The following is a 25,391-nucleotide window of genomic DNA, read 5'->3' on the forward strand; positions in this document are numbered from 1 at the left end:
GGCCACAGTGGCATCCTTGGCATGGGACAAGTTGAACCAGGGAGTTCCCGATTGGCTTGAGGGAGCTGGGTCTTGGGAGGCTGGGTTCTCCCTCCTAGAATCCTGGGTTCAAGAAGAAAGAGGCATTCATTGGCTGCCTTTCATGGGATACCTTCAGCCCCTTCACTAAAAAGAAGTACAAAGTTTCCTCAACTTAACAGAAGAACTTCAAGTAGAAGCAGGCACAACATTGCTTTCTCAATTAAAGCTACAAAGGTTATTAAGAGGCAGAGTGAAGCTTTGAGGTGACCTGAGGTGGCATCATTTTTGTTGGACCTGAGTTGGAAAAGCAGGCAGCCCAAGGAGAAAACCAGGCTCTCGTTGGCTACGTCACATGCTATAATATGTAATCATGGACTGTCACCAAGGCTAATATCAGTATGTTCTGCTAAGTACTGTTCCGGCCTATTTCTTTTTTCTTTTTTTTTTTTTTTTTTGGGGGGGTTGGGGGGGGGGGGGGGGGGTAGGCCCATTTCTGTAGTGGATTTCCAGATGAGCAAGAAGCATATCTCTGGGTTCCATAAGAACATGTCTGTCTCTCACTGTCTTTCTCTGACTTCTGCCCTTGAAGCAACAACTGATTGTCTCTGATAAGGTATTTATCCTGAGCCGCTGGGAAACATCTACAGTCTCCCTGTTAGTGAACACTGAATACCTGCATTGTGATGGGCAGTAGATTCTGGGTTTACTGTAATGCAAAGGAGGCCAGCAGTCATTTCCGGCTCTGTTTAAGGAGAGATATATACGGTACCATCCCTACACTTCAGAGAGCAATTGAGCTAATTTTCCTCAACTATGTGAGAGAGTGGTGATAATTTTCCCCTTTTCTTGCTGGAGCCATAAGGGATTGGTCAAGAAAGAGGTGTCAGACCGTTGGTCTCAGCTGCTTGTGTTAGGATGAAGAAGAGCTTTTGTATCACCCAGTCTTCTCTGAGAGCTGGTTTCCTAGAAGATTGGGTGCTTCTTATGGAACCTACTGGCTTTGGAATCAGAAGGACCTTCGAGGTGATCTGGTCCCATTTTCCACTCAAAGCAGAGATTTCTCTAGCACTGTTGACAATAGCCCTTACTTAAACACCTCTGGGAGTATGAAGAACACCACTTAGCAATGCATCTTATTTGATTTGGGGGCAGCTTTAGTTTTTGGAAAGTAGGTCATTCTCCCTCCATGCATGTGTCTAAGGGTGTTGAATTGAGGCTCTTGGCTTTGGCATATGGTTTGGTTACCTTCCTCCAGATCCAATGGTGACCTCTTCAGGAAGGGATTGCCTGGCAAATGTCTCTCTTCTCTGGAAAGCTCTGATCTCTCCTATTACTACCTTTCAGGTTGACATCAGAGAGTCAGGCAGAGGCCAAACTAGACAGGTCCCCTTACTTTTGTCTGAGTCTGATGACCTTCCCTTTTGTTCTGGACTTGGGTATCTCCCATCTTGACCTTCAGAGGAGATAGGAAGAGCCACTTCCACTCACACACCTGCTACTGCTACTTCCATTCTCCGTTTCTTTCCTGCTACTGTGAATTTCTTGCCCCACTACAACTGAATAAACTCCAGAGCCCTCCCTGCCCTGGGTAAATGGGTTAAGGGGCTGCTGCTTTTCCTGTGGCAGTAAATGCTATAATATGGCTTCCCCATGTTTTTTGAGGTCCTCCCTCATCAGGCACCATTCTCTTCCTTCCTCTTTTGCCTCAGCCCGGGCTTGTGGCATCAAAAGCCCTGGTTTAGGATGTTCTGGTTGGAATTGCCATTAGAAGCCATCTAACACCACAGTTCTTGGACAGGTGTGGGGACCCACTGGTGGGTCGGGGCTAGTTGGGAGAAAGGGGTAGTATGATAGCTGGCCTTCTAAGAGCTATGCATCATCTATAGCCAATTCCTCATGCTCTAGCGATGGCCCCCACATCTGGATTTGCCCTTGATAATGTCACATGTGAAAGCACATGCCAGGGTCAAGGGAGACGAGTTAAGAACTCTTGGATCTTGCTCAACCCCCTTGTTTCACAAATTGGAGAAACTGAGGCTGCAGCTATTCATTTCCCAGATGTACTGATCTTTTGTCATGTACTGGGCATGGCGGACAGTCCTGTGGGGGAAATAAAGAACACATGGGCATGGCCCTCCCTAAAGAGCTTGCACTGAAATAATATGATAAGGACGCCTCACTCTTTATAATGCCTTTTAAAGGGGTTTTGCCTATGTAACTTCATTTAATTCTCCCACCAGCCCTCTGATGTGGAATATATTTTCTCTATTTTATGGACATAGAAACTGAGGCTCTGGGAGGTTGTGACTTGCCTCCAGCCAATTACACAGCTAGTGGTCAAGCCACATAACACTAATATTAGTTAAGAGGTAAGGGTAGACCCAATCGATACCCCCTGTACATGGGCATTAGGACAGACCTATAGGGTGAGGCTGTTTTCAATGAAGTTCCCAGTGCCTCTCAGGGATCGGTGCTCTGGATCTGGAAAGAGCTGTCAAAATCACAACCACACTTAAAAAAAATTTTTTTTAACATTTATTCATTTTTTGAGAGGCAGAGTGAGATACAGAGTATGAGCAGGGATGGGGCAGAGAGAAAGGGAGACACAGAATCTGAAGCAGCCTCCAAGCTCTGAGCTGTCAGCACAGAACCTGATGCAGGGCTTGAACTCACAAACTGTGAGATCATGACCTGAGCTTAAGTCAAATGCCCAGTTGACTGAGCCACCCAGGTGCCCCACACTTTTTTTTTTAAATGTGTATTCATCTTTGAAAGAGAGGGAAAAAGGCTGAGTGGGGGAGGGTCAGAGAGAGAGAGACAGAGGATCTGAAGCGGGCTCTGCGCTGAGACCAGAAAGCTCGATGTGGGGCTCGAACTCATGAACCGCAAGATTATGGCCTGAGCAGAAGTCAGATGCTTGACTGATTGAGCTACCCAGGTGCCCCACAACACTTTTTGAAGCTAGAAAGTACTTTATTTAGTGAGCTGTGGCTAGAATTAGAGATGCCGCCCAGGGTATTCCAGTGACTTGATTTCCAGCCAGGGAAGACAGCAGGTTTCTGCAACTGCCCACCAGCTAAGTAGGCCCATGGCACCTTCTGGTTTCAGGGAGTTTCTGTGGCTTTGATCTTTGTGTCCTCAGAGGGTGACCAATCAGGCCATCGGGTGGGTGAGCTGAAGCTATGAAGGGAGACGGCTCCATTTACTCCCTACCCGGGTGTGCTTCATAGTAGCTTAAGCAGAGCTGCTAAATTTGCTTTCATACTGGAATGGAGAAGGAGACAAAGAGGATGGGGGAGAAGCTGAAAAGAAAGTTGTAATTTGCTCTGGGCTATGGGGGAAATCCTTTTAAAATTACCCTCATAGTGAGTACAGCCAGATGGGCCGCCCCCTACTGGCAGGGCTAGGAGTCATCACCTGCTTGGAGAGGGGAGTCTTCGATGTTGAAGTGTGGTGTCCATTTGAGAAGCATTTAGTGGAATCATCAGCACCACACTATCAGATACTGGTAGCTGATAGTTATACAACTTTGCACTGAGATTCTAACCCCCAAAGCCTCTGATTCATCTTAGAGGAAGGCATTGCTTTTATGTGTTCCATTTCCCTGACATCCATTCTTTCCTGTTTCTTGCTTTCAGATTTAAAGGCCCGTAAGCAGAAGACTTCCTCCCAAAGTTCGGAGCACCGCCTCAGAAACAGGAACCTTCTCTTGCCCAGCAAAGCCCAGGGGATCTCGGATTCACCAAATGGTTTCCTCCCGAACAACCTGGAGGAGCCAGCCTGCCTTGAGAATTCAGAAAAGCCATCAGGAAAACGAAAGTGCAAAACCAAGCACATGGCGAATGTCTCAGAAGAGGCAAAGGTGCGTTGGCAGCGAGGGGAGTTGGGGTGAGGGGAGCAGGCTAAGGCGGCAGACTTTCCACAGGCTCCTTGATGAATGGTCCTCTGAGTGAGTGAGTGGATGGAAAGGACCAAATTAACCCATATTTATTCCAGTATTTTGAACTAGTCCTAGAAGAATTGGGGGTTGCATTTGAAAAATGGGAACTAGGGGCTCAGTTGGTTAAGTGTCCAACTTCAGTTCAGGTCATGATCTCACGGTTGGTGGGTTTGAGCCCCGCGTCGGGCTCCGTGCTGTCGGCTCAGAGCCTGGAGCCTGCTTCGGATTCTGTGTCTCCCCCTCTCTCCATGTCTCTCTCTCTCTCTCTCTCTCTCTCTCTCTCTCTCTCTCTCAAAAATAAATAAACATTAAAAAAAAGAAAAATGGGAACTAAAGTTACAGCTAACAATAAGAGACTGCAAATTCTCAGGTTTGGCTCATGATGGCTTTTCTTCAACAATCCTTGGATCTCCTTTGAGTTAAGGAAGAGTTGAAGAATATGGCAGGATGTTAGCCTGAATAGCTTGTTAATATCCAATCAAGAAGCTTTTGTCTGGGCTTAACTCACTTGAAACCAATCAGAGAGCTTTCTGAATCAATCAAGGTAGAAAACAACTCGTAGAAGCAAGGATGTTGATATCTAGACAAAGGTTGCTTGAGGGTCGGGCTGAAGGAGCTCTAGCTGCCCTTCCCCACACCCATCTCCCCAGTTTGTTTGCTTCTTGGGCACTCACCAATCAGTAGCCGGGCCAGCATTCTAGAACCCCTGTTCATAGTTGACATTTTTTTTTGATCTGATGTTCACAGCATTGGTTTTGAGTTCCACATTGTACCATTCGAAAAAAAATCACGTGGTCCTCGGTCCTCGGTGAGCTTTACATTTGAGAGAAGTGAAGGTCCAGGTTCAAATGTATACCCATAATATGTATTTGTCATTGGCAACCAAAAAAAGGGTCTTATTGGGCTTGTTTGGTGGTTGTGACTTTAACAGCTCTTTCCAGCTCCATTCAGGGATCCCTGAGTGGCACTGACAGAAGGCGGGAGACCCAGGGGCTCATCTTCCCCTCCTTTCCCTTTCCCTCTCCCTCTCCTGGAATCTGGTTCCAGCTCAGACAAGGTACTCAAGCCTATTTCCTCATCTTTAAATTGGAGATGATACTCCATGTCCTTTCCATCTCACAAGGGTGCTTGGGGGAACAAAGGAGGCAACTGATGTAAAAGGCTTTGATGACCGTAAAGTGCTCTTTGAGGTTGGTATACATCCTCAAGCTTCAGGTCGAGGCAGGGATAAGAGGACAGAGGCACGGATTGGCAAGGTAGCAGTGACCATTCCCTCAGACCCCCAGAGGGGGCGGGGTAGGGGAAGGAATAAAGAAGTCTGGTCTGTGCTGAGTGCTATTCACGTGGTCGTCCTTAATTCCCACAGCAGCTATTAGAGGTAGGCACTGTTGTCTTCATCTTATGGTGAGGACACTAAGGCTCAGGAAGGTTAAAGGCCTTTCAGGAGGTTACTCAGTGGTCATGAGTGACAAAGTTGGGATGTGAAGCAGGCCTGACTGCCGCGGCTCTTTCCATATGCCTCCACACTGTGAATGGGTGGCTTCAGTCTGTACCCAGGAGACACCGGGGGAGGGGGTGGCCAGGCAGGGACACACTGCAACCCTGAGCAGCTCTGGTGAAAAGTGGGCATCCCCCTCCTCTTCCCTGCTCCTCCCCAGACACTCAGATGGCCCTGTCCCACACAAAGGTGACCAGCCGCCTGACGTTCAGCAGCACATGCTGATACTTGTGCCTGGTTATTCTGCCTGGCAGTGTCTGCAGCAGTGTCCCTCCCAGAGAGGTTTTGCCCCTTCACAGGGCCTCTCTTTCTCCCTCCCGCCTTTCTTTCTCTCCCAGTCACCACCACCTGCTCTGATTACCCCCATGGCATGGTGCTTTGTAGTGAGAAGCAAGGCAGGGGGAGGGCAGAGGATGTGCCTGCAACACTAAAGCTGGGGTATTGGCCAAAGGCTTCTTCCCATAGGAGCTCCAAGCCAGGGAGGGGGAGGGGGCCCCCATTTGTTCTTGCTCCTCCCCCCCTCAGGCAGCCTCCCTTGTCTCTGGAAGCTCTTGCCCCCAGAAGGAGAGTCACCCTTTGGCTCCTGGCTTGGCTTAGCAAAAACCTAGGCACTTTACCCAGAATCCTTCAGTATTGCTGTTACATACCTCTACCCTCGTGGCCGTAGAGCAACACTCTCCACTCATAGCCAGTGCCTTCCTGCTAGTGACTGTACCTCTCTGCCCTTTTAGGATAGGGATGGATAGCAGCTCTGGTTGTCTCAGGATTTATCGGAGGAAACAAATGCCCTGGGCTCTGGTCTTTTCCCTGCTGCCATTCCTTTCCTGGCTTCAGGATTTTCTAGGCAACTTTTCTGTGTGCCCAGGGCCCTGCGCATAGCTGGCTTGAATCTAGTCAACAAATGTCTGTTGTGATGATGTGTCCAGCCCTGACTTAAGTGCTGTAAGGAACAAAAGAGAAGATGACAATATGAACCCTGCCACCAAGCAACTTAAAACCTAGCAAGGGAGGCCAGACTTGTCCATGAAACAGTGGAAGGAGGTTAAAAGTCAAGCATTAGGCACCAGATTATTTGTTTCAGGCTGGGTGTTCTGGGTGTGCAGAGAAAGAAAGTTAGAGTAATGTAGAATGTTTTAGAAGACATAGAATTTCAGTGAGACCTTGATAATGCTCTGAGGGATTTGGCTAAGTGGTATGTATTAGTTATCTCTGGTGGTGTAACAGATTACCCTAAAACTTTGCAGCTCAACACAACAATAAATGTCCCACAGCTTCTGGGGGTCAGGAATTCATAAGCAGCTTAGCTGGGCCTGGCTTGGGGTCTCCCACAAGGTTGTAGTCAAGGTGTCAGCCAGGGATCCATTACCCTGAAGGCTTGACTGGGGCTGGAGGGTCTACTTCCAGGGTCACCCCCTCACACGGCTGGCAAATTGATGCTGGTTGTTGGCAGAAGGCCTCCTTTTCTTGCCCCATGGGCTTCTCCAAAGGACTGCTTGAGTGTCCTCATGACACGGTGGCTGCTTTCCCCCAGAACAAGTGATCCAAAAGAGAGCAAGGCTGAAGCCACATTGTCTTTTAGGAAGTAGCCTTGGAAGTTACACACCATCATCTGCAATCTCCTATTGGCTACATAGAACAGCCCTGTCCGATGCAGGAGGGGGCTACGTATGAGCACAAACATCAGGAGGGATCATCAGGGGCCATCTTAGAATCTGATGAGGGCAAAGTCTGCCCTTTGGTTGCCCAGTGAGTCATATCCCTCTCACATGCAAGGTGTACCCATGTCTCCCAAGGCCCCCCAAAGTCTTGTCCAAATATGACATCAGCTCCCAGTTAAAGTGTTTTTAAAATTTATTTATTTTGAGAGATAGAGAGCAGGGGAGGGGCAGGGAGACAGAGAGAGACAATTCTGAGCAGGTTCCACGTGGTCAGCAAAGAGCCCAATGTGGGGCTCAATCTCATGAACTGTGAGATCATGACCTGAGCTGAGATCAAGAGCCAGACGCTGAACCGACTAGCCACCCAGGCATCCCAGCATCAGCTCCCAGTTTAGAATTTCATCATCCAACTTAGGTTCAGGTGCAAATGAGGCTCCATGGGTCTGGTTCCTGAGTACAGTTCCTTGAACACATTTCCTCCCCATGTGAAGACCCCACAAGGGAAAAAGGGAGGCTCAGAGAGGTTGGGCCTTCACGCAGGTCTTGGCACTAGTAGGTGGCAGAGCCAAAACCCAGGTCTATTTCACTCTTACGCCCGAGTGCTTTCCACCACCCAGGCTGGGCATGAATGTGATCTTGGGACTTGGTATGGAGGAAGGTGGAAAGAGGCTGGGGAAGGTTTGAAGGCAGGTTTTGGCAATAAGAGTGAAGGCCTTGGCCATTGTGCTTGCTCAGTCAAAGAAGTCTCCACTTCTCTTTACTCTCAGTTTGCTTCTGCTTATTTGGAAGTAGGACTTGTAAAAACCTCAACAAAGGGGGCTTGAGGCAGGTAAAGAAGGCATGCAGAGTGCTTGATGGAAGCTGGGATATATCCCCTCAATCTCTGATTTCTGAGCCCTTGGTCAATCATTGGTTTATGTGGTTAAGTATTTGAGCCCCTCAGCATCTGCACACTGGGTAGGAACTGGTGGGAGCCTGTGCTGATCCGGGACTGCATCTCTGGTTTCCAGGGCAAAGGTCGTTGGAGCCAGCAGAAGACGCGATCTCCCAAATCTCCCACCCCAGTGAAACCCACCGAACCATGCACACCCTCTAAGTCCCGAAGTGCCGGCCCAGAGGAGGCCTCTGAGTCACCTACAGCCCGGCAGATCCCCCCAGAGGCACGTCGGCTCATAGTGAACAAGAATGCAGGCGAGACCCTCCTGCAGCGGGCAGCACGTCTTGGCTATAAGGTAGGGAGCTCCCCGGCAGCAGGATGCCACTGCCTGAGCATCTGTGAAGAAGCTTCTTCCCATTGGCTCTTCTGTGGCCTGGGCAGGGATTTGTTCGGGGTTTCAACTTTGACTGGACTCCTTCTACTGCCCAGATGGCCTCTGGGGCCAGCTAGCATGGTGTGTGGGAATGAAAGCTCATTTGAATATCAATTGGGAATGAAAATAATTGAAATGGTAACACAATATTGATAATCCAACACATTCCTAGGCCAGAAACGGGATTTTGATGTCTTGAATTTCCCTTTGTGCTGGCTCCCCCACTCAGAGAGAAACAGGGGTGATCATTGCTCACTCTTCATATTCTCCCTCGGCCCCCACTTTGGCTCCCAGTAGTGGAGAAGGCAGTAGTGTATGGGGGGGCAGGGCTGGGTTTCCCTACCATACACTACTTGCCTATGGGTTGGAAAGGAAGTTGGCATTTATTGAGCACCACTTTTGTCCTATTAACAGCTCTGATTTCTTCATATCATTTCATCTCACCGTTAACCTATGGAGGTAGGTTTTATTAGCCCCATTCTACACGTGAGAACATCAAGGCTTAGCAATGCGAAATGATGTGTCCCTTACTACTTCATGTGTATGAGCCTGAATTCTCACCAAGGTCTTTTTGATGCCCAAGTACCAGGGTAGGGTGGAAGCCTGACTCAGTGACCATAATTAAATTTTGTTGGACGTTTTTGTTGATATGAACTTCTTGACCATGTATCTTTGCCCACCACACCAATTGTTTCCTCAGGATTTGCTCTTAAGGGTGGAGCTGTTGGGTTATAGAGTAGACCCTGATTTTTTTTAAGGCTTCCAATACCTACAACTGACGCATTTAAAGACAGCTGCACTCCCAGCCAGGCTGGTCAGCACCGGGGAACTGCCTTGAGAGTGCCCATCTTTCTTGAGTACCTAGTGTGGGGGCTGGGATAGGTGCTAAGGGAGATCTAAGGAAAAAAAGATGACCAACTCCTGTCCTCAAGTTTAACCTTGTACCTGGGGCCAAATTAGCAAATAGGAAACCATGGGAGAACTGACCAGGGCAGGAGCAGGCTGGGCAGCCTGTTGTGGGAGGGAGGGAGGAGGAGTCTGAGGCCTGGGAGAAGAGGTGAACGTCTGTGCTGGTGAGGAGGGTATGGGGCCTTGTGCTCTCCTGCGTACGGCCAGCCTGATAGTTCCTATATCCAAGGGACAGCACCTCCAACACAGGTACACGCTCACTCACGTTCACTCGCTTACTCACTCACTTCTCCTAGTCAGCCAGCCTGCAAGCTAGCTGTCAGTCAGGATGCCTGGGTGGACCATGTTGCCAGGACCTGCCAGAGGGCCGATGATAGGCCACTGGTAGCCACTCTTCCCCTCAGAAGAAGGGTTGCCTCTCCCCTCCCCCTCAGCGTATTCACCAGATTCATCCCAGACTAGCTGGGATGCTTCCAGTCCTGGAGTCCCACCTCTGGTCCTGTCGTGTAGCCCAGGGACGCTGCTCATTACTATGTGAATAAATGACCATGCTGGATTATACTCGGAGCAATCCTGATTTGAGGGGAGGGTAGAACTGAGTGCCCCAGCATAAACATCCAGGGCTAGTACTTAAAACAATTAAAGCCAGCATCCAGAGATAGTACTTAAACCAATTCTTCTTCCTTGTTCTCGAATCACTACCAGAGGCTGTGCTTGCCACCACATGTCTCATTTCTGTGGTCTGGTGCTGTCTTGCAAAGCCCTAAACTAGGGAACCAGTGCTCAAGGACTTGAGGCCTGAGAGCTCGACCTCATGGTGGGCAGTGAGCCTTTCTCAGGACCTCACCCCAACAACCCACACCCAGATGAGTGAGTATCATTGGTCATAAGAAATGTCTCCCCGCTGCTAAGAAAATAGCCCAGAGCCGAGGCCGTGGAAATGGACCTCAGGACTGACTTGGGTGACAAACGATTTTGAGACTTGTCTGTTAGTCCCCGGAATAAGACTTACTCTCCGGACATTTGGAGAGCTTCGAAGCTAACTGGAGTGATGTCAAGAATTAGGCCTCTCTTTGCTCATGGAGCTCTCCCTGTCCCCACAGGACGTTGTTCTCTACTGCCTCCAGAAAGACAGTGAGGACGTGAATCACCGCGACAATGCTGGCTACACGGCCCTGCATGAGGCCTGCTCCAGGGGCTGGACGGACATCCTGAACATCCTGTTGGAGCACGGGGCTAATGTGAACTGCAGCGCGCAGGATGGCACGAGGCAAGAAGGCCGTTCCCCGCCCCCCACCTCCACCCCCAGCTCAGCCCCTCACTCAGAAGAGCTTGCTACAGCCTGGACTTCCACAGCAGAGGCTACACCGGGCTATACGTAGCAGAGAGGCCTTGTTAGGAGGTGTTTTGGGAAGAAGGCTGCAGACTGCAGAGGGGCAGGAGTGCCCACTAGGGCAGGAGTGGATGAGTTCCTGGCTGGCCCATCCACGTTGGTGACTAAGGGCAGGTTGGGGTCATCTAGGGATCATCCCATCAAGTGCAGCTTTACCAGGAACACCACTCGGGCGTCCCTCAAATCCTCCTGGTGGTGCATCTATCTCAGGCAGCATCTTGGGCTCTAGGAACTGGGAGGCTGACCTTAGGGTAACATCCCAGATTTGATTCTTGACTTGATGTCTGTACACTTGAAAAAAAAGATACCTGCTGGGTCTTAAAGAAATTGCACCCATTCCCCTCTATCAGAGGGCCTACTTCCTGGGCAACATCGAGACATGAGCTGCATATCAAGTAGGGAGACTTGGGTCAGAGGATGCAGGCTCTGATTGGCCACCACCTGGTGCGTGGAGCCACTCTACTCATTCCTGCTCCAGGGTGGTCATCCAGATCTTTCTGTTCATACCCTCAGCATCTGCTTTAAGATTATCCTTGGTCGGTTTCCTGTTCTCTCCCAAACTCAAGAGCTACCAGTGAAGCTACTTGGTACCCTAGGGACTGTCCCAAAATGTAGGGGGAACCTTGGAGAGAAAAATGGGGGGTGGGGAGAAAGAGGCACAGAGAGAGGAGAAGGACATAGGGAGATATGATGAGGGGTGCAGGCTAGAGGTGGTTCCTCTGCCCTAAGTCTTGCCCACATTATCCTGGGTCATCTTATTTTATTTTCCCCTGATGAAGTAGTCTGAGGCCTAGACACCCAGGCTCCCACTTGGGCCCTGTTGTCCTCACCCTGTGTCACCTCTGCAGGCCAGTTCATGATGCGGTGGTCAATGACAACCTGGAGACCATCTGGCTCTTGCTGTCTTATGGGGCCGACCCCACACTGGCCACCTACTCGGGACAGACAGCCATGAAGCTGGCCAGCAGCGACACCATGAAGCGTTTTCTCAGCGGTAAGCACAGCCCAGGCTTGAAGCCATCATCCTTGGGGATAGCCTCCAATTCCTAAACTCCTGAGGAGGTATTCTTCATCTCTCTCCATCTCAACTCCCATGAGAGGTGTCAGCCCTCTGCAGGCTTTCCTTGAAGTATCTCTGAAATCTCTATGCACTTGAAAAAGCCTAAAGGTCCACTTCCTCTTGTTCCGGTACTATGAGTGTCCATATCGCATGCATCCTCTTCAGGGCCGTGGTAGTCCACAGGGACCCGCTTCCTAGCTAGGCATGTGAGGTAGGCCTCCTTGTGAGGCCGCAGCTCCACTGGGGGCAAAGTCTGTTGACCCATGTTTTGAACAGGATGTTAGTTACAAAGAAATGACACTTAGCATTTTGCTTTTGTTCTTGCACTTTCTCCTTGTTGGTGATCACAGTGGAACCTTCAGGACCCCTCCTAATGCTGTATTTCTCACAGCCCCTGCCTGTGGTAACTGATGTTCCCTCTGTACCCCCCTGTACCTTTTTCTTCCTCTGTCACCTGACCCCTCTGGAAGAGTGTCTGGTATTCAGGCCCATGACAAGGGCCACAGGCCAACATGCATTTATGTTCTCATCAGTGGACAGCCATGGTTTGTCTGCAATTAGGTAGCTCTACCAAGTTTGGCAGTGGGGAGGACAGAAGGGGGTACGTCTAGTGTGGGCATGCTCACTGGGAATCTCCTCAGACTTGACCTCTGGATGAAGGAACTCCGCCTCCTTAGTGACATCACAGCTCGGCCCTTGCTCTAGAAGTTTCTTCTTCACACTGCCAGAGTGCCCAACAGAAGGAGCCACTGGCAGTGTCTCACTGACCCTCTGTGGAGTCTTCATTGTTTGCAGTTGAACCTCTTTCAGACTGGGATCCCATGGGACAAAGGGTTTGCTCAAGGCCACTGACTCTCACCTGGGCTGTGGCCCTAGATAGTCCTGAATCCCCACCTCCCCAAATACAGTTCTGGGCTCCCAACCAGGAGATCATTTATTTATTGAACAAAGGTTAACTAGGTAGCTGATGATGGAGGAAGAAACAAAGGAATGTGAACTAAAGGTCCCAATGGAAGGAGGACTAGGTGGGAAGCACCACCTTGATACAAATAAAAGCTGAGGGAGAAGCGATGGAAAGCCGTGGAGGGAGGCCTTGACTCCTTCCTGCTCAGCCATCCTTCGTTGGGCCCCCAGTAAAGCCGCCAAACCCTGCAGTCATTGGTCACTGTGTACAGGCTTCAGGCCTCCCAGCGGGACCCAGCCCCCTCTAGCCAGGTGACAGGACTGCCTTTTCCCTCCCCCCAGCTCTGGGGCTGTCCCAGGCCACTGTCCGTGAAGGGCAGAGCAGTTTGGGGTTGCTCATTCAGTCATTTGTCCCGGGCCAGTGATGACTCTTGTTCACTTTGGCTGCACCATCTTGGGGGCTCAGGGCCCCTTCTCACATATCATGTGCCACATGCACTGTCTTAGATACACACATGCTGTCTGCACTCCAGCTGATTCCCAGGGGAAGCTGGCACAGATGAACATCCAGAACTTCTCAACATGATGAAAGCACTGCATGAAGCTCTGTCTCTGACCAACAGGTTTAATCCAGGGCCTCTCTGTGCTACAGACTGCCCTCCGGCGGGTCTTGGGACCCTCTGGATCCAAATAAAGCCATCTCTGACCACCTCAATAAGCAGACAAACTCCTTTCTTCCCTGACCCTTTCTCCAAAATCCCAAAGGAATTCGAATGTTGAGACCATTTTCAGTAACTAAAAATTTAGAAACAAACCCATTTTTATCTCTTCCCGTTTCTGTTAGCTAATCCCAGCTACTAGCCAGCCTCGTTTTAAAATTTTTTAACGTTTATTCATTTTTTGAGAGACAGAGCGTGAGTGGGGGAGGGGCAGAGAGCAAGAGGGAGACACAGAATCTGAAGCAAGCTCCAGGCTCTGAACTGACAGCACAGAGCCTGACGTGGGGCTCGAACTCATAAACTGTGAGATCATGACCTGAGCCTAAGTTGGACGCTTAACCAACTGAGCCACTCAGGGGCCCCTACTAGCCAGCCTTTTGATGCCTCCTTAAACTAACCTGAATGCCAGCTCATGTTGCAGAGTCAAGAGAAGACTTTACTTTTTTTTTTTATAAAGATTTTATTTTTAAGTAATTGCTACAACCAACATAGGGCTCAAACTCACAAACCTGAGATCAATAGTCGCATGCTCCACCAACTGGGACAGCCAGGCGCCCCAAGAGAAGACTTCTCTTAATTCTGACACTTGATAGCATGTCCAAGCCAAACACCTTCATTCAGATCTTGACATTGTTTCTCAACCTCTTAGGCACAGAGCTACAGCTTCATCATGGGGGCCAGAACTGAACTGAACGGAGTGTTAGAACAGGGCCACCTCTTTTCCATGCAAATACCAAGTGATGCTCAGATGCAGATCTCTTTCTGGCTGTTTGAGAAAGTGCTAGCAGCACCTGGTCCTAGCCCCAGGGAGGTAGGCACTGGCAGGAGTCAGCAGGCTCCTGAGAGAGGGAACTTGGGCCCAGAGGTTGTTTTGGGGAGATGAGAAGACAATACTCAGGTGTTGTTTTTTTTTTTTAATTGAGGTGAAAATCACCCAATATAACCATTTGGAAGTGAATGATTCAGTGGCACTTAGCATATTGACAATATTATGTAACTATCATCAGGGGCTTAATTCCTTGAACTGAGTATTTCTCTTTTGTATTAATCCCAGCCATCCCCCCCACCCCCACCAGATGTCACAGAAGCACTGGACGGGGTGGTCTAGTGGCTGGAGGAAGCGCCATGGGCTCAGAAGTGTGAGAAGCATTTCCCTCACTGCCCACCGCCCCAGCCCCTAAATCTGGATGCGTTTGGGTGGACTTCTAGATGTATTTTTTTTTTTTTAACTTTGTCTGTCGGGCAGAGGTATTTAAAAAGCTTTTTGCTTTTCATCCCCAAACATTTGCCTGACCAGACTCTCTGTAGATTAATTGTCTTCTCCCTCCCCTGGGGGATATCCCACTGGGCAGAAAATGAAGGCGAATCCCTGTAGGGTGCAAAGGGCTCCATTTTCTGCAGGTGGAAACGATGAGCAAGAGCCTCACTGTTGCTCCTGGTGTGGAGCTTCCTTCTCTTTGTGCAAGGCTCCTGTTCTGGAAAAGTCTGGGAATCAAACCCTCTTTTAAATATACAAAGGAATGTCACTATTTACAAATATCCTGTAGTGAATCCTTTTGCAATGCAGAAGATGCTGGTAATTCATCTGGGTTGTAAATGTGGATTTTTCTATATTGAGTTGGCTTAAAGTGAGGCCCGTTTCTCCAGGGATCATGAAGGATACAGCGGCACCCCTTCTTCCATTCATTCATCCATTCATTTATTGAGCCCTGTTAGGTTTCAGGTACAGTGCTGGGTACTGGAGGTCAAAACGCAAACCTTTTCTCCCTTGTCCTTGGGCTTGGGACACCAAGCCATGCAACTGTCCAAGAAGCCTTTGGAAGACCTCCTCCTTGGACCAAATTACAGGCAAGCATGTGACTGATTTGCCTTTGACCCTTTGAAGAAAAGAATACCCAGGCTAGTCAAGGGAAAACAGATTCGTTTTCATCTGTCAGAAAGTATGTGGGGGCCGAGGGGAGTTGCTGCAGTTTGGTTTTGGGGCATCCGAGGAAGGATCAGGACTGCTTTTTCTTCCACTGATGAAAGGGTTAGCAGTTTACCACCCGAGGTCACTGAATCACAGGTTTTTGTTTTTCCTGCCTGAGACCTCTGCCATATGACCCCATGTCAAAGACCACTTGTTGTTTTTTTTCCTCTCCTTTCATGTCCCTGGGCTAGTGACTTGGTTGGAGGACATGGGGAGTGGTATGACAGGACCCTGAGAAAGAGAGAAACTCTGATTGCCAGGGTGACCGCTCACCTTGGGTACTTAAAAATTTTCTTTTATTGAGGCAAAATTCACATAACATAAAACCAGCCATTTAGAAGGGAACAATTCAGTGGCGTTTAGTGTAGTCACAATGTTGTACAACCACTGCCTCTGTCTAGTTCCAAAACCTTTTCATCACCCCCAAAATGAAACCCCAAATCCATTAAGCATTTGCTCTCTATTTTCCCCCTTCCCCCAGCCCCTGGCAAACACCCATGTACTTTCTGTCTCCATGGCCCTGCCCATTCTGGATATTACATATAAATGGAATGATACAGCATGGGGCCTCTTGTGTCTGACTTTTCTCACATGGCATCGTGTTTTTCAAGGTCCATCCATGTGGTACCATGTTTCAGTACTTTCTTCCTTTTTCTTAAAGTTAATTTATTTAACTTGAGAGAGAGAGAGAGTGTGTGTGTACCTGCGCAGGGCAGAGAGAGAGGGAGGGAGGGAGGGAGGGAGAGAGGGAGAATCCCAAACAGGCTCCACGTTGTCAGCACGAAGCCCGATGCAGGGCTTGAACCCATGAACCATGAGATCATGACCTGAGCTTAAATCAAGAGTCAGAAGCTTAACCAGCTGAGCCACCCAGGCACCCTGTACTTCCTTCCTTTTTGAGGCTGAATGGTATGCCATTGTATGGATCTACCCCATTTTCCATAAGGGAAGGCATAAGCCTTCATTGGTTCATGGGCCATTTGGGTTGTGTCCACCTTTTGGCCATTGTGACCAGTGCTGCTATAGCAGAACACGTGTGTACAGGTGTCTGTTTGAGTACCAGTCTTCAGTTCTTGTGGATATATACCCAGGAGCAGGATTGCGGGGCTGAGGGCACTTTTTGGTGGAAAGGAGAAGAGTAAAGGACTGAAAGTTATAGGAGGGGCGGGGGACAGTCAAGGGAGAGAAATGTCCCTCTCTGTCCCAATTGTACATTAAGGCCTATGAGGAAACGTGACCAGAAGGCACACCATCAAGCAACCGTGGGAGCTTTTTCTGGCGTGCAGCTCATGGGCCTGCCCAGACGATTGTACCTTTGCTCGTGCCCATGCACATTGGGCTGCCTCAGAAAGGCATATTCACCTGAGAATGACAAAGATTTGCTGTCAGTGAGGAGAATTAGTGGAATGTTCTGGGGGCTCTGAAGGCAGTCCCTAGAGAGGAGCCCCAAGAATGTGGGGAACTAGGGCTTTGATGGAATCCTCATATGATCTCCTGGGGAGACGACAGTCCTTGGAGCACGGGTGTTTCAGCATGCCAGTTAAGCAGGCTTTAGGTCTTGCCTTGTAGTAATTCCTCCTTCCCTCCCTGTCTTCTCCGTATATTTATTTGCTCTTACTATGTGCCAGGCACCTGGGCTCAGGCCATGGGGAGACAATGATGAACAAGACAGACATATATATTCCCTGCCTCTTGGAGACTTATGATCTCATGCCTCCATCTCCCAGGACACCTAGCACAAGGCCAGGCACAGAATAGGCACCTACCTAACTGACAGATGCTTTCTGAAGAAACTCCTTCCAACTCTCAGGGGGCAGGGGCCCAGAAGAGCACAGAAACTGGCAGTCATGACCTCAAGAGTTTTTTGTGGAGTACATAAAAAAGATCTAATGTGTGTGACTAAAGGTTTTCCACTGTAGCTGCTCAGCCATTATTTTGAAAGCTCTCTCTGGCTGCCTTTTCCTACCAGAAGAAACCCTTCATCTCGTAGAAGGTTGCTAAAAAGTTACTTCTTTCAGTAGCTCACAACAGCTAATAGGCATTTTTGCTGATAGACTGTACGACCCAAAAGGAAAGTATATTGGAGTGCAGTGGTGCATTTCATCAGGGGGGATTGGCTTCGTGCCTTTAGGAGTGGCCGCCAGCTTCCTCCTGGGATTTGGTTTCCAGAGGGCTCCCTCACATCACCTGTGCCCTTTGGACTCTCTCCTGTACTTTTGCCTGGGTGTCACCTAAGCGCTGGTAGCAACCATTATAGAGCTAAATCAGCTTGCCAACTGTGCTGGGCCATGTGCCCACAGATGCCACAGTTGAATTTGTCATGAAAATCTCCTTTTGTACATGTGCGGCTGAGAGGTGAAGCAGTTCTACTAGGTGATGCTTAGCTAGGAGACAAGGAGGCAAAGGGGTGACCTGATGTCTAGCCTCCTATCAAATAAGCAAAAGGCGGTTTAAATTTTTTTTTTAATTTTTTTAACGTTTATTTATTTTTGAGACAGAGGGAGACAGAGCATGAACTGGGGAGGGTCAGAGAGAGAGGGAGACACAGAATCTGAAACAGGCTCCAGGCTCTGAGCGGTCAGCACAGAGCCCGACGCGGGGCTCGAACTCACGGACCGCGAGATCATGACCTGAGCCAAAGTTGGCCACTTAACCGACTGAGCCACCCAGGCGCCCCTAAATTTTTTTTTATTGTGGCAAAATACTTACAGCATAAAATTTACTATTTTAACCTTTTAATTGTCTTGTTTTTATTTTATTTTATTTTATTTTATTTTATTTTATTTTATTTTATAATGTTTATTTTTGAGAGAGACAGACAGCGAGTGAGGGAGGGGCAGAGAGAGAAGGAGACACAGAATCTGAAAGCAGGATCCAGGCTCCACACTGTCAGCACAGAGCTGGATGCAGGGCTCGAACTCCCAAAATGTGAGATCATGACCTGAGTTGAAGTCAGACGTTTAACCAACTGAGCCACCCAGGTGCCCCTTAACCCATTTAAAAATTTTTTATTTTGAGAACAAGAGAGCAAGTGGGGGAGGGGCAGAGAGAGAGGGAGAGAGAGAATACAAGCAGGCTCCACACTGTTGGGACAGAGTCCGACCTGGGGCTCTATCTCACAAACTGTGAGATCATGACCTGAGCTGAAATCAAGAATCAGATGCTTAACAGACTGAGCCACCCAGGTGCCCCCTACTCTTTCAACCATTTAAAAAGTGTACAGTGAAGTGACATTGAGTGCATTCAGAATGTTGTGCAACCATCACCACTACTGAGTTTTGGAACTTCTTCATCACACCGAAAGGAAACGCTATGCCCATTAGGCAGTCACTTCCTGTTCCCTCCCAACTACCCATGTGCTTTTTGTCTCTGTAGATTTGCCTGTTCTGGATATCTTATATATGTGGAATTATACAGTAGATGGCCTTCTGTGTCTGGCTTCTTTCATTTAGTGTAATGTCTTTAGGGTTCGTTCATGTTGTAGCATACATCAGTACTTTGTTTCTTTTTATAACTGAATAATGTTCCATTATATGGATGGACCACGTTTTGTTTATCCCTTCATCAGCTTAACAGCATTTGGATTGTTTCCACTTTTTTGGCTATTGTGAGTAGACCTGCTATGCACATTCCTTTGTGTATAAGTTTCTGTTTGAACACCTGTTTTCAATTCTTTGGGGGTATACACCTAGGAGTGGAAGCAAAAGGTTTTTATGAGGGTACACGTGGCCCTCTCCCCCATGTTTTTCAAAGATGAAGGAATTCTGCTTCCTTATCTTACTTTGAATTGGAGAGATCCTGATTGGCTGTATGAACATCGTGACCTGCAGGGAATTGAAATCTTGGGACAGGTCTGAGATTGTTCTGGGAGAGTCCATTCCCTATACCATTAAAAGCAGGGATCCCAGACCTAAATGCCTTCAGGCTGATCATGTAAGAGAGCAGAGCAGAGCAGGCTGGGTGGGGACTGTTGAACCGGAGAACGCACATGTCGCCTCTCCCTCTAGCCAACTGTTGACATGCAGGAATGTGGGATGCCGTGTTGCCAGATTTTCTGATATTTTTTTTTTCAAGAAAAGTTGGAAATCCAGATTTTTAGGTGAAATCTCTAAATTTTAAAATGTTCAACATTTTTTTTTTTTTTTTGGTTTAAAACACTGGGCCAAACCCCAGGTCATCAGTGGGCTAAATTTGGGTCCTGGCTGTTGGTTGGCAACTTCTGACTGACAGCAGGAAACATATCTCTCCCTGTTAGCCCCCAGACCCTCTTGTGTTCCTTCCTTCCCTTCTCCCATTCTCCTGGCCCCATATAGATGTACTTTGTTTCTAGGCCCTTCTCCAGCCCACCCTCCTTGTCTCACTGCCTTCTCTTCTTTCATCAGATCACCTCTCAGATCTTCAGGGCCGGGCAGAGGGTGACCCTGGCGTGTCCTGGGACTTCTACAGCAGTTCTGTGTTGGGTAAGCTTTGAGTCGGGTTCCTCCCATGCTTGTCTGTGGCCCAGAGATGGGGGATTGCTTTGGGTTTCATGGATTCTTCTCAAAGACAGGAGTGAGAAGGGAAGCTGCCTTTCTGCACCTGTTAGTAACTTACAGAACCTTACACACCCTTTGAACCCGAACACTAGCCCATGCTCCCCCTAGACTCAGAATACATTGGCCTAAACCAGGGATGCCACAAAGCCACCCCTCATTTGCCCTCTACCACTTATGCCCTGGCTATTGTTTTTATTCTCTCTCTTCCAAGTGCCTTTCTCCTCCCTTGCTTCGTCCTAACCCTGCCACAAGCCCCTGTGTTGCACTGTCATCTCTTCCGGCATTGTTCACACTCAAGAGAGACCCAGCCCCTCACCTGGCCATGATCATTCTCTCCCTGCCCTACTCCCACCACGCACAGTTTCGGAGACAGCTGCTGCCTCCCAGGCCCTTAGCCTCTGACCCAAGCTTTCCTCTCTAGGAAGCGTCTCTCTCTGTGGCAGTCAGCTAGCACTCATTCCTGGGGCCGGGGCTGCAGGTTGGGGGAGGTATCCACCCCTAAGCTTTGGGGAAGCTGGAGCTGGGGAAGGTTGGGATGGAATGAAATATGCCACACCCAGACACGTAGCCAGGGGTGGGAACTGACTGAGTGGCCCCTCCGGGCTCCTGAGAGCCCCACAGGCATGGCAGGTGTTTCTACCTTGCCTTTGACTGCTGGTAGTGTCATCGGGCTCCATTTCCAAAGGCCGAGCGGCCGGTCCTTTACAGCATCTGGCTGTTTTCCAACTGAAAGGTGGAGTATAATGAATTTCTGGCCAGAAACTACTGTCTTCCAGGGACAGAACTTTCACATGCCCTCCCAAGGATGGGAGCCATGGGATCAGCAAAACTTGGCCCCAACTGGGGGTCTGTGAACTTGTTGCTTATGTCCTAATCACCCACCTCTGTGCCTCTTTATCTTGTTGAAACATTTTTTTTTCTTCAGTTTTGTGCACATAGCTAAGTCCTCATATCCCATGTGCTATCCTTACAGAAGAAAAAGATGGCTTTGCCTGTGACCTCCTCCATAATCCTCCTGGGAACTCTGATCAAGAAGGAGATGATGTGGAAGAGGATGACTTTATGTTTGAGCTCTCAGACAAGCCTCTTCTCCCTTGCTACAACCTCCAAGTGTCAGTGTCCCGCGGGTAAGTGTCTAAGAGCTACAGGGACTGAGTGCCAGGATCCTGGCAACCCCTAGCCTGCCTCCCTGGGAATGGGGGAGTTCTCCAGAAGGAAGCAGAGACCTGAAGAGCACATGCTGGAGCTTAGGAAACCTGACAAATGACCAAGGCCAGCCTGACTTTCCAGCCCTGATTAGTTACATTCAGAACAGAGGCTGTAAGTTCTAGGTATATTGACTATATATGTATTTCCCAAACCCAAAATCTAGATTCAAAGAATCTAGATTCACTCTCTAAAGAATTGCTCTGCTGTTCCTGGGTGTGAGAGATGATCTGGGAGATGTTTGAGCTGATGAACTATTAGAATCTCTGGAACATTTTTGTGGTTTCTGGGAACAGCCAGACAGAATATTTGAAATTGAGATTCTTGGAAAAGCCGGGACATATGGTTCCCATAGCTGAGGGGCTGCTGGGGTCCTTAAGTAATCCGCAGGCTGCTTTCTTGTAGCCTTAATGTTGGCGAGATGATGGCCTCAGTGCTGTCATCTCAGATCACTGTGTGTATTGTTAGCAGGCATCACCTGTTTTTGGAGACTAGAATATACTTGACGCTTACCATTAGACCGAACCCAGTTGAATCTTGATTTGAGGGTTCAGAAGGGACAGCCTAGAGACCATGGTCCTTTCGGCTCTTACGGATGGCAGTGTGTGGCAGTGCTGCTCAGGAGGATGCAGAATGAATTGTCTTTTTATTATCAGCCTCCACCATTAGGTGTTTTCTTCCTCTTTTCCAATATGTTTGCAGATACTTTTAAGGGTACTTGTTCTTTGATACCTATTTTGGAAACATCAGACCCTGTCTTTCTAAAAAAGTGAAGGCACATGAAGTGCACATGGTCGAGAGAGGGGTGCACAATGGATTAGGAGCCCTTAAAGTGAGTCCCTCAAGTTGACTACTCTAACCAATCACCATCTGGCCATGGTTTCTTTGCATCCCTTCCTCCAGGGGCTGATAAGAATAAAAATAGCCTATATGATGACACTGGTTGGGATCAAGTTTCAGGGGCTTTTGGTCCTTATTCTTCTGGGCATCAGCTGATCCCAGAGGGTGGGGCCAGGCGTCTGAGATATAGTATTGCACAGTTAATTAATTCCTCCAGAGTATTCAGCACCTCCTTCTCTGAAACAGGATCTTGGGCTCCAGGCAGTAGAAGGACCAGGCTAGTGTGCATCAGGTGTAGACAGAACACAGGGCAGCTGAGAGCCATGTGCCACTCAGCCACCCGAGCAGCAGGCAGGTTTTCAGTTGAGAACTTGGTATGGGCAAAGCTGGTTTTCCTGACATTACATCCTTCTGTGCCTCTTCTGAATCTGCCCTTGCCCACCACTGCAGCACACTGTGAAATGAATGTTCTTCAAGAAGTAGGAAGGGTGTAGAATGATGACCCACCGAAGTGCCTTCGAGTCATCAAAGCAAAGCTGAATTCTGACCACCAAGTGTTAATGTTCTGAGGGGTCTTTTCCATTCTTTGAAAGTGATGCTTCAAGGGAATGGTGTCTGTAGTCCCTTCCTCTAAACCTAGAGCATTCCATTTCCTGATGGTGTGAGAAAAGGGGTTAGTGTCACAGGGAAGAGTGTTACATTTTAGGGAGAAGGACTGTGGGTCTGGGTAGAAGTGGTAGGTGTTGTACAGAACACTCAGTTCTTTTTATTAAAGTTTATTTTGAGAGAGAAAGTGTGAGCGAGCAGGTGAGGGGCAGAGAGAGAGAATCCCACGCAGGCTCCGTACCCTCAGCACAGAGCCAGATGCAGTGCTTGAACCCACGAACCACAAGACCATGACCCAAGCCAAATCCAAGTGCCAGTCACCCAACCAACCGAGCCACCCAGGTGCCCCAAAAGAAAACACTCGATTCTATAAACGTGTCTTCAGCAGGCACACCAGTCAAACCCCGAGGGCCAGAATACAGCCTTCAAAGAATCTCCAGTCTAGAGGAGGTGGGAGACAAGTATACAATTAGTTCTAATAAAAGACAATATGTCCAAAGTGGATTTATTATTATAAAAATTTCATGCAGTTCAGAAAGGTGTCAAGTGAATAATAGAAGTTCTAGTCCACCCTGAGCCCCCATTCCTGTGTCACAGAGAAAACCACAGTTTACATTTCTTTTGTATCCTTTCTGAAATGGGTCATGTTCTAAGTATTATAAAAGGGGTATGAACCAAGCGCCATGAGACTGTGGAAGATGGGATGAACAGGCAGTTTTGTGAAATGGGAACAACCCATTTCACAGGTGAGATGGCGCCTGAGCTGGGCCTGAGAGGAGGGGAAGATGGAGGGCCAGGCACAAGCAGAGGCACGAGACAGACAAGTTCAGAAAGTGGGGCTTGTCCTTCAGCAAATGTCTGGCACTTGGTGGGGTGGGGGGTACACTGTGTGTGTGAGTGTGTGTGTGTTATTAGGAGAGGTTGGGCTGAAGAGTTGAATGGGGTCATGTTTGAAAGGTCTTGCCATAATATCATGGTAACGAATGTGGAGGTTTCTTTGCTGGAGGTACTGGGGATCCATGGAAAGCAGTTTAGGGAGTGAGAAGGCCAGATTTTCTTTTTTAGAAAAGGGGTAGTAACGGATGCAGTGAGGGTAGGTAGGGGTGCAGCAGGGAGACTCTTAGCCAGGGGGAGACCAGTTAGGAGGCTGACACAAATGCTGCCGGTAGGACAGGGCAATGGCCAGGATGGACAGCCTTGGAGACGGGACCATCATCAGGGGAATGCAGTGTCTCTTCCTGGTTTAGTCGAAGCAAGCGCATGGCCCGTGATCGGCCTCCCCGGCACCCCTCCCAGCTGTCCCCAGGCTGCCGCCCAGGCCAGTCGGGTGTGCTCAGCAGAGTCAGACTGGCTGTAACGTGAGCTCTGGCCCTGCAGAAACGATGGTGCTGCCGCTGGAGAAAAAACTTGTCTAATGCATTCCAGAGCCAAAGAGAAATGCCTTTTAGATTACCCACAGTTTAGGCCTTTCTCCACGGCTCCCCGTCTGTTGGGGAAGGTCTTGGAGAATGAAGAGGCACGGGAAACAGGAGTGAGAACAGGAAAGGGAAACCAGACGGGGTAGCAGGGCTCGGTAGGGGAAAGAACTGGTCCCAGCAGATGGTAAATTCCGGGTCATGGGGTGTGGGGAAGGCCTGGGGATGCCTGCTAAGAGTTTTGGGTTCTGGAAGGTCCCTTTCTTTCCTGCTCCCACTATTTTAAAAGGAAGGGGTAGTCACGGGTTGAATGCTCACAACTGAGCTGAAAGCTGGTTCAGCCAGTGCAGGCTAGCACAGGAGATTTTTGCCTCAGTGACACCCAGGGAGTCCATGGTTTAGTTTGGGGGTGGGGGACAGGTAGCCAAACTGGCAGCCTTCCTGGGCCTTCCAGAGTGTTCCTGGCACCCCACTGGTTCCACCCAGGCCTCTTCCATAACTCCTACTCTTGCCTCTTCCAGGCCCTGCAACTGGTTCCTCTTTACCGATGTCCTGAAGAGGCTGAAGCTTTCCTCCAGGATCTTTCAGGCTCGGTTCCCGCACTTTGAAATTGCCACCTTGCCCAAGGCTGAGTTCTACCGGCAGGTGGCCTCCAGTCAGCTTCTGACCCCAGCCGAGAGGCCCGGAGGCATGGACGACAGATCTGCCCCAGGCTCCTCTGAGACTGTGGAGCTGGTGCGGTATGAGCCAGAGCTACTTCGGCTCCTGGGGTCTGAGGTGGAGTTCCAGCCGTGGAACAGTTGACCTGGAAAACAGCCCCTCCCTTTTCTTCTTTCTCTCCCAAGTTCACCCTTCCCCACTTCCCATGTCTTTCCCCCACCGAGCACCAGACTGCAGAATGAGGCAATAATACGGACCAACAAGAAGCCGCCTTATCAATGCCAGCATTAGTGACTGGATTTTTTTTTTTTCTGGTTATAATTAGTTCTCATCTCCCTGTCATCGTCATTGTTGTTGTGGTTGGTGATGGGGGTGGAAAGTTGAATTCCACGTCTGAGGGCAAGAGGTCCCAGGGATGGTGGGAGGTGGTGCCAGGGTCCCTTGGGGTGGCCTCAGCCTGTCCGGAGGAGAAATGAGAAAAGGCCAAATCTCTGAGCGCCCCCTCTGTTCCCCTGTGTTCTTCTGTCTTCCATAGTATTTATTTTATTAGTATTTAATTTGTATTGTTTCATTGGTTTCTGATAAGTCTGTATCACTGTGACGATTTGAGACAACTTGTTGTATTGAGGGACTTTCTTCACCTCCTTTCTTTGTCTTTCTTGATAAGCTCTGGAGCTGCCCCCTCCCTCTGACAGTTACTCCCAGGTTTGTTTTCACCCCACTGGGGAGGGGGCAGGTGGGGCAGGGGG

At 49.1% G+C, this 25,391-nt stretch overlaps 1 protein-coding gene across 3 annotated transcripts in view; it reads left to right on the forward strand.

Annotated features, from left to right (window-relative positions):
• BCORL1 (BCL6 corepressor like 1) overlaps window positions 1-25,391 on the forward strand; it is a 60,352-nt gene extending 34,961 nt beyond the window's left edge. For all 3 annotated transcript variants that reach the window (XM_049644273.1, XM_049644274.1, XM_049644272.1), the window contains 7 exons: window positions 3,660-3,883; window positions 8,128-8,349; window positions 10,440-10,606; window positions 11,578-11,723; window positions 19,763-19,840; window positions 20,889-21,042; window positions 24,504-25,391. In XM_049644273.1, coding sequence (XP_049500230.1) covers window positions 3,660-3,883; window positions 8,128-8,349; window positions 10,440-10,606; window positions 11,578-11,723; window positions 19,763-19,840; window positions 20,889-21,042; window positions 24,504-24,786 — 1,274 coding nt within the window. In that variant the 3' untranslated portion in view covers window positions 24,787-25,391. The remainder of the gene's footprint in view (window positions 1-3,659; window positions 3,884-8,127; window positions 8,350-10,439; window positions 10,607-11,577; window positions 11,724-19,762; window positions 19,841-20,888; window positions 21,043-24,503) is intronic.

This window comes from Panthera uncia, chromosome X (assembly GCF_023721935.1).
Source record: "Panthera uncia isolate 11264 chromosome X, Puncia_PCG_1.0, whole genome shotgun sequence".
Classification (NCBI taxonomy): Eukaryota; Metazoa; Chordata; class Mammalia; order Carnivora; family Felidae; genus Panthera; species Panthera uncia.